The sequence below is a fragment of the Clupea harengus genome, chromosome 7 (assembly GCF_900700415.2).
Source record: "Clupea harengus chromosome 7, Ch_v2.0.2, whole genome shotgun sequence".
NCBI lineage: Eukaryota > Metazoa > Chordata > Actinopteri > Clupeiformes > Clupeidae > Clupea > Clupea harengus.
The window spans coordinates 2666276-2675768 of record NC_045158.1 but is presented as its reverse complement, the minus strand read 5'-3'; the positions used below and the strand labels follow the sequence as shown (position 1 = coordinate 2675768).

The 9493-nt window shown below is 43.1% G+C and overlaps 1 protein-coding gene across 1 annotated transcript in view; it reads left to right on the top strand.

Annotated features, from left to right (window-relative positions):
• The first annotated feature begins 1179 nt into the window (after positions 1-1179).
• The window catches only part of LOC105910599 (TBC1 domain family member 10A), a 20795-nt gene continuing 12481 nt past the window's right edge, over positions 1180-9493 (top strand). The window contains exon 1 of the mRNA XM_031570148.1: positions 1180-2581. Within this exon, the coding sequence (XP_031426008.1) occupies positions 2403-2581 (179 nt within the window). The 5' untranslated portion in view covers positions 1180-2402. The remainder of the gene's footprint in view (positions 2582-9493) is intronic.

Sequence of the window (9493 nt, the reverse complement as noted above, 5' to 3'; positions counted from 1 at the left end):
CAGCTGCAGTAACAGGAGTGGAGCCACCCCAAGTGTGCCATTGATCACGTGCCTTCAAATATCCGCCATACATGTGCCTGTCAGGCAGAGAGGTTTTCAAATATCCGCCATACATGTGCCTGTCAGGCAGAGAGGTTTGGTAAGAGCTTATTTTAGCTCCTGATAAAGGGCACCAGGTAGTGTCAAGGTCCTGTACTGTACTGCCATTATTAATAACATGCTCATCCATGCTTTAAGTACCTCCTGGCCAGAACAGTGTGTGTGTGTGTGTGTGCAGTGCAGTGGGTAGCAGAGAACATCACTGACAACCTTTGACACACAACACAAGACAGATATCCTCTGTGACACTCATCCAAAACCTCACTTCTGTGAGACAAAGAGAAACCTGCCTCAGTATGTGGATCTAAACCAGACCCGATGCTGCACGACCACTTTTCCCCTCTTCCACTCAGATTTTGCCTTTACCTGTTAATTTAGTTTGAAAAATTGTTTAAATTTGGTAGGAACTATATTCAGTGTACCCTGAAAAAAGACCTTGGTAAAATAAGTATTATTGTATAATTATTATTGTGGTTACTGTTATCATGACAAAGAGTAAAAAAAGCCCTATTTCAGTCACCACCACATATGCACACAGACACACATGCCGGATGCCGGTCTACCCAAACAAGCACCCACATAGAAGCATTGGCAATAACAGTCATGTCTCATAAAGATGCCATAATATTTTACACTGCCATGATTTCAGACTTTCATTTGTTTACACCTTGGCCCACTGTTTAGGAAAGGAGTGGGAATACAGTTCTCGTTTCTAAAAGCTTTGCAGGGTGGCGTAAAGAGATGGCTTTGTTATGTAAATACCATGTAAAAAATACGTCTTCCATTACCTCCTGACCTTATTTCATATGACAAGAAATGGGCAGTGCAGATGTCATGTTAGCCTGGTCACCATAAAAGGTAGTGTAGGCTATCCCACAGAGAAAGTCTGACGTGGAGCTAAAAATCTTTTTTTGTACTTTCATAACTTGGGTTGGTAAGGTTCACTGAAGTTGTTACTTGGCCATGTAGACCTAGTCTTAACAGCTATGTTCATGTACATGAAAAGCAGATGATTTGATAGTACTTTCCACGCATCAAAAGAGGTTTTGTGCAGGGCAGCGGAGTTCCCTGGGATATGGAGGAGTTTGCGCATGCGTATGACCTGAACGCTGAACTGAGATTGAGGGAATTTAGAGCTCGCTGACGAAGTGACAACACCTTGCTGACACATGGCAAGGCGTGTGTGAGTAAATAGCCGCGGATCGGCCGAAAAGCCCGAACCATTTAGTCGCTATCACCAGACTGCAATGTTGACGTTTTGTTCAATACATTTTGTTGGCCGTTTCGCAAACTGACGACGGGCTACAACGAGTCACAGGGAGCAACATGAAAACTTGTCAGACGACCAGCTTCCATAACTAGGAAACAGAATATGGACCAGGAAGGAAAAGCAAAAACTTCAAGAGGATATCTGGCTTCAATCATTTGGAAAAGCTGCCTGTTGGCTTGATGAAATACAGATGGATGGATTGGCACTGCTTTGATCATTAAGTGGTATTTTCCTTTGACATACCAAGTTTGGTTACGAATTTGTTGCGAGAACAGGGTTTTTGGGAATAACCCCTAGCAGTGGCTGGTTGCGGTGCTAACGTTAGCAAGCAGTGCTAGTTTCGTAAAAAGTTAATAAAGCGTCTCAAAAAGCATCTTAATCAAGAGACCAACTGTAGGTTGTTTTTTGACCGTTATATGTTACAGTGAAATGCACTTTACAAAACAAAGTTGCGTTTAAAGCGACACATTGGTTGTTGGATAGCTATCAAAGTAACAACGTTAAACCAAACTGTATTTCACATTTGGCCTGGATTTCTTTCCCATTCCAGTTCCAGTTGACATTAGCTAGCTTGCTAAGTATATATAGTTACATTTGGCTTGGTTTGATTTGCCCTCTGTTGATAAGTTGTTGACAGCCTCGATTTGTTGTAGCCTTGAGGGTAAAAGTGAAGAATTCAGTTTGCTTTAGGATGCTGATTGAATTGCTAGAATATTTTAGGGAGTCAGGCTTAACTAGGGATGCACTTTGGTAGCTTGCCAACCAATGTTTAGCCTGCTAGCTAACACTAGCTTGCTGGGGTGGTCTTGGTAAGAACAGGATAGAGATTCATTCATTGCACTAGGTTTGTATTTATGTGCTAACTTTTGTTATCTAATACGAGACATATCATTTAACTGTTACCTCTCAATGGTAATTTGCAAGACTCGACGTTGTTCTGATCTAGATGAGCAAGAACGAACTGCATGCGTTAGCTAATAGTTAGCCTACTTGTTTACGAAATAACGTTAGAAAAGTGACAGGGCCATTTGCAATGGCACGGATTGAGAACGGTCGGCAGCAGGAGGACGCCGTGAGCATTCACACTGTTGGGAGTCAGTTTGATGAGGAGAGTTCTTTTGGTTCCGACTCCGAGATCAACGGCTTCGCTTACACCCGACAGACGGATAGATATGGATTTATTGGAGGCGCCCAGAAACACTCCGTCGAAAAGTAAGTGACTTGTACGCCCCGTCATGCCCCATCACGTTTCACTCAAACATCAGGCATTCAGCGGTACACAGTGTCACTTATTATTCCCTTTAGAGCTTTGACTGCCTCTTTGTAAAAAGTTATCTTTGACAGCTCTGTTGCCTATTTGGACACTGCCACTGGTATATTGCCGTAAGTTCAGTTATATCCCTCAAGTTGTAACCTTTTTTACTCGTTAACCATACTTTGTGACATTGTAACATGTTCCCGATTAGACTTTTTCACATCAGCACAATTGATAAAAGTGTGAAATGGTGAAAAAACTAGCAGCGGTCTTGTGACTTCTTCAAAAAAATTCTGATGCAGCACTTTTTTTTTCTTCTGAAGTCACTGACCTGTGAGGTTCAGAAACTGCCTTATCGCTAAGTGCGGGGAAAAATGCAAACTGTGTCCTAAAGAAACTTTGTATTCTTTCACAGTGTTATGCTCTCCCATGTCATTGAGTGATTATGCAAATCAGAGGTAGAACTAGTCTCTCTCTCTTCTCTCTCTCTCTCTTCTCTCTCTCTCTCAGTGGTGTGTCTGTGTGCATGATCTACTGTGGAGGGAAGATTGTTTGCTTACACAAAACAGCTCAATCGAGCGTAGCTAGAGATAAAGGATGGTTTGGTCCATAGGGACACAGACCAAAGGGGATCTTTACTTTTCAGTTGGGTAACAAAGCTCAGTGCCACACGCTAACATTTTTGGTATACTCTATATGTGTGTGTGTGTGTGTGTGTGTGTGTGTGTGTGTGTGTGTGTGTGTGTGTGTGTGTGTGTGTGTTTGAGAGACTTTGTTTTGACCTGCTGAAGTGCTGTGACAGTGCTGTTTAGACTGAGAGGAGAGAGTGGTCGAGCAGAAGGGCAGGAACCGCTCTTATCTTATCTCCTCATCTCTCTCTCTCATCCGTCCCTCACCTCACGTGTTTGTGTTTGTGTTTGTGTTTGTGTTTGTGTCTGTCACTTCCCCCCCCGACCACCATACAAACACAAACACGCACGCTCACATTCACTGACTCACACACTCACAAGCAAACAAACACACTCACAAGCACACACACACACCACACACACACACACACACACACACACTGTCCCTACCCACTTGTCCCAGCTGGTGCAATGGTCACACTTAAGATTTGTTTTGTTTGCAAGATGACTGATATTATGAGATTACCTCTTTCTTCACTTTAAGAGTGTTTCTCTATTGTGAGATTACATTTGAATTAAATGAATTACATATGTGTAGAAAAAGCTATTTATTGCGACATGATTGAAGCTCCATGTCGGCCTCCTCATGTCAGCTTGTAGTGGATCCTTAGCCAATCAGGAAAGAAGGAGGATCTCTTGGAATATTCAGAGCAGGCCCATGTGTTATTGGAGTAGACAGTCTGTAATAGGCAGAATCCATTCCTAGGATATGCATTGTAGTTTAACTTGTGTTAAGCCAATCCACACATGATGTCAATGGCCTCGTAGGATGCATTGCATTACACTTTATTGATGGTGGAAAACTTTGCATCCTGTTCCTGATCTCTCGTACAAGAGCCATTATAGGGGGCGGTATGGGGGAAATTAATGGGGGAGACTGTAATGCTAGAACAACCCCCACATAAGTGACGGTGGCAGTGAAAAACTCACGTTTAACAGGAAGAAACCCTGAGCGGAACCCAGCTCAGAGGAGGGGGCCCATCTGCCTGTGGCCCGCCCAAGCGGAGAGGTGTTGGTGTAAAACAGGGGAAACTCCAAGCAGAACGGTGGAGAACAGAGAGGAAGAGGCTAGCTGTTCTAAAGCAGAGTGAAGCAGGATATGTTAGCATTAGCATGCCCACAAATGAAAGTTAATGACTGTGGTGGGTTGTTTTGAGGGGAAAAAAATTGAGAAATCATGTTGTCAGTGTAAAACAGGAAACTTAAAAGAGTTCTGTGGAGAAGGTGACGACACCCAGAGCACTGAAATGCTCGTCCTCAAGGTTATGTAATCAGGCCATGTTTTAATCTATTTTCTTCATAATTCAAACATGGCCTTTTCTCCCCAATTGGCAACAGTGAGTGTTCCTGGAGGGGTTGTGCTTGCATTCTTAAAGTATTGGGAGCGAATGACGTGTTGGAGTAGACACGGCTGTTTGGGGGTGTGTGGGGGTGTGTGTGTTTGTGGAACGATCAGTGTCCAGGAACAGGACATTTCTCCCTTTCTTTGAGCGCTCTCTGTTGGGACATGCAGTCCCTCTTTCCCTCTCTCTCTGTTCGTGTGTTTAAAAAAAAAATGAGACCAACATATATGCGCAATATGTAGATTAGTGGCTCTTGGAAAATGTGCACAGTGTCCAATTTGTGTGTATGTGTGTGTGTGTGTGCCCAGTGTGTCGTAATGAGCTCATTTTTTCCTTCTCAGATAATTTTTTTTCTTCTGGTCAGGAATTCCTGCCGTTGCTGACTGTGCCAGGGTGCTCTGCTTGCATTTAATCAGATAGTGTGTGTGTGTGTTGTTGCTGTGTGTGAGTGTGTGTGTATGAATGTGTGTGTATAAGAGAGATAGAGAGAGAGAAATATTGGACGAGAGTCCGGCCCTCCACTGCGCCGCCCCGCCTGGGGGGTATTCGTCGTAGCTCGCTAAACGGTTTAGCGAGCTAATTTTCAGGCTAAGATAAAAAACGCCCCTCTTTTTGGTTCGTGGAAGCAACTTTTGATAAATCACCATAGTTACATATCGATTAGCACTAACCTGCTCCAGGGCAGGCTAACTTAAGTGTAGCTGGATAAGCTTGCCACACCCCCGGAAAAAGGAGGGATCCCATTGACCAAGGACTGATATTAGAGTTAGATTAGCGGAGGGAGAGAGTTCTTTGCGATCGCCAAGATCCATTATTCTTGTATGAGCGCTACCGATTCAGCCGACAAGGAATCATTAATTTACAACACCTTCTCGAGTCATTTATTGCAAACACCACAGTCGAACATTGACTGTCTTGCGCTTTTTTGCGAGTGGTACATTTTTGTAGTGTCGGTGATGCGGAGAACAAAGCACTCATAATTATATGAGTGTTATTAGTACACCATAGCATATCATTATTGTAGAAAATGATTACGGTGGACTCATGATAAGAATAGAGAGAAATACAGCCAATTTATTTTCGCTGCTTCAATTTATTGCATTTGTTATTAATACATTTAGTCATTTAACAGACGCTTTTATTCAAAGCGACTTCCAAGGAAATGTAAAACTACATCGAGGAAGGAGGTGAGGGGATTTGAACTAGCAACCATGCAGATTCAAACCGGTAGACGAAACCTCTGTACCAGCTGACACTTGCCGTCAGGGATTCATACATAGATATCACCCTATAAACACCCCAACACACCTTGCTCTCACAGCGGTGGTGGTGTTGAATTTTGCCATGATTATGGTCTTGTATTCTTCATAAGCGTTCATGTTCATCTCCTACTCGCCAGCGGAGAAAAAAAGAGCCCTTTTCTTTGAGTTTAGAACCATTATACCATTAGAAAATCATGGTTTTGGTGATCGACCTTTCCTGCCTTTTGAAGTAGGACGTGCACGCGCAAATGCCATGATAACGTTAGCCTGCTTGAAATTAACCACATGATTAGGATGCGGGTCAGCCGTTAACGAACCGATATTTGCTGTTCTCAATCAGCTCGCTAATCTTAACGGGCTAAAAGGCCAATTGATTAACTTAGCTTCAATCCTACGACGAACGTACCCCAGGTGATGCCCTGTTAATGTTTATGTTTATGTTTATTCATCTGGCAGACATGTTTATTCAAAGCAACTTACAAGCCAGTTAGTCAATAACCCAAACAACAGTAGGATGCCAGGATGTCTCTTCTTTTTGAGTTAATGGTAATGTTTTGAAGTAACTGTCAGAGACAAGTAACAAAAAAAAACAAATAAGAAGAATCAAGAAACGTGTAACAGTCAGTTAGGCTGCTCCTCTGTTCTGTACAGTTCAATAGGCTTAAATGTGAATCGCAGTATTACCATATGACAGTTATTTTCCTTAAATTTCACAAACGTGCTCATTGCGCTGCAGACTGCATGCACGTTGTATTCAGATCCACAGAACATCTCTGGAGTCCTTCAGAGTTTCCCTGGAGTCTATCAGTGCTCCGCATGCAAAGAGGAGCTGGAGAAGAGATGGGGAGAAACTGAAAACAAATACTCTCTCAGCTCCAACTTGACAATGGCGATGGAGAGAAGCAAAGAGAGGCACTGCTGTCTGTCAAATCGACTGTGTGGGAACATTTTACGTTCAGTACGATGACGATGGGAAGAGGACCTAAATGAATTACAGTCTGCAAGCACTGTGTGAACACTGTTGGGTACTTGAGTGGAGACTCTTCTAGCATGGCATCACCTGGCCAGATCACAGGTGGAGCAGAGACTCACGGTGTCTCATTAACATTGCCATCACCTGGCCAGATCACAGGGGGAGCAGGGAAAGTCCACTTGTGTCAGGAAAACACAACAATCTTTTGCTGTTTCCCTCCAAAAACAATTAGCGACGAATAAAAAAACAACAACAAAGACACTAGAAGGGCACTCCGAGAGCACAGACCTCCACTGAGGCCAAATCTCACAATGTTGGTGAAAGTACTAACTGATACTAAATTCGGGGAGCCTCCCAGTGAGTCGGATCTGAACCATGTTTCATGGAAATCGAGCCAAAAGTTTTTGCGTAATCTTGCTTACTGACAAACAAAGAAACCGCACCAAAAACATAACCTTCTTGGCGGAGGTGACCAAAACGCAGTGGGAGTATTCATGACCAAAGATTTGCAGCCCTATTTGGCAGTTACTGACTTGTGATTATGTCACCTGATGGAAAAATGAACCGCGTTGCAATGTCCCCTCCCACACAAATTTCAACAGCAAAGCTCTATGTGTCGATCTGTTTTTAATGTCTCTCTGTGATGTTTCAGACACCCTATCTAAATCTCTCCACTGATAGTTTGACTTCCAGAGAAAGTGAACGCTACCTCACTGTAGTAAAGACAGAAACCAGGCCTAATCAGTCATGCTGACATTTTTCTGAATAGATTTTTTTTGTTTGTTTGTAGGCAAACAACTTACTTGTTGTTCAAAGGGTGATTTTAATTTTTAATTTTTAATTAAATATAAACATACCAAAACCGTACCGTTACCATGGCCCAAAAACCATGATGTATACCAAACCATGGTACCGTCTACTGTTGCATCCCTAGTCTTGATACAGAACTCCCTAGTCTGGTCTTGTGAGTCAGTCTCTGCTTTCGGAGTGGTGCAGCATGTTTGTGTGGCAGAGATGAGGGTGTGTGTGTGTGTGTGTGTGTGTGTGTGTGTGTGTGTGTGTGTGTGTGTGTGTGTGTGTGTGTGTGTGTGTGTGTGTGTGTGTGTGTGTGTACATGTGTACGTGTGTGTGTGGCACAGTGTCTGTAGGCAGGTAGGCACCCATGGGATATATTAGCCTAGATTTCTGGTAGACAGACAGACCGTAGAACCTAGATGTCCGGTAGACAGACAGACAGTGGAACCTAGTTGTCTGGTGGACAGACAGACAGACAGACAGACAGACAGACAGTGGAACCTAGTTGTCTGGTGGACAGACAGACAGACAGACAGACAGTAAGTCTAAAGGATTAAAGGCATCCTGGTGTCCACTGGTCAGATGGCTTGAGCTTTACTTGGCCTCATCAGAACACAGGGAGGGCATGACTTGCACTTTTTAAAAATTCAGGAACTGGGAGGCCGGGGTATCACACCAGTGTTTGCATATGTGTGTATGTTGTGTGTATGTGTGTATATGCTTGTTGTGTGTGTGTACACGCATTTGTGTGACTGTTAACTACTGTTTATAAGTTTGGAGTTACTTAGAAATGGCATTGTTTTTAAAAGCAAAGCAAATGGAGGAATTATTAGTTTGAAGGACACAATTATTATTTCAATTAAAAACTATTATTTCTAATTGTCAATGTCTTCATGAAAGTCAAGTAAATATCTAAGTGACCCCAAACTTTTGAACGGTAGTGTACTTGCTTGTGTGTGTGTGTGTGTGTGTGTGTGTGTGTGTGTGTGTGTGTGTGTGTGTGTGTGTGTGTGTGTGTGTGTGTGTGTGTGTGTGTGTGTGTGTGTGTGTGTGTGTGTGTGAGAGGAGAGAGGTCTATCCTGTTCAACCAGCTCACATTGGTAAACTTACGGAGAGCACCCCTCCCTTCACCGGAATCTATTATGCAAGAGCACAAACACTGTAGCAGAGAGATGAAACTGTCATTGTGTGTGTGTGTGTGTGTGTGTGTGTGTGTGTGTGTGTGTGGTGTGTGTGTGTGTGTGTGTGTGTGTGTGTGTGTGTGTGTGTGTGTGTGTGCGCGTGTGTGTGTGTGTGAGACCGAGTGGAATGGGTATTGTGCCTGTTTCTTCACATACATTCAACCCACTTTATCCTCATTGTCTGTGTGAGTAGCTCTGTTGCAGCACCAGTGGTGTGTGTGTGTGTGTGTGTCTGTGTGTGTGTGTGTGTGCCAGTGGTGGTGTAATTGTGTTGCTCAGGCTTTGGCTCACCAGGCTGGCTGTTTGTAAAGGCCTGTAAAACAGCCCCACCCCTTTTTACTTGTCAACCGTTAACATTTGAGTATTTTGACATTTTGACAAATCTCTCCACTGATAGTTTGACTTCCAGAGAAAGTGAACGCTACCTCACTGTAGTAAAGACAGAAACCAGGCCTAATCAGTCATGCTGACATTTTTCTGAATAGATTTTTTTTGTTTGTTTGTAGGCAAACAACTTACTTGTTGTTCAAAGGGTGATTTTAATTTTTAATTTTTAATTAAATATAAACATACCAAAACCGTACCGTTACCATGGCCCAAAAACCATGATGTATACCAAACCATGG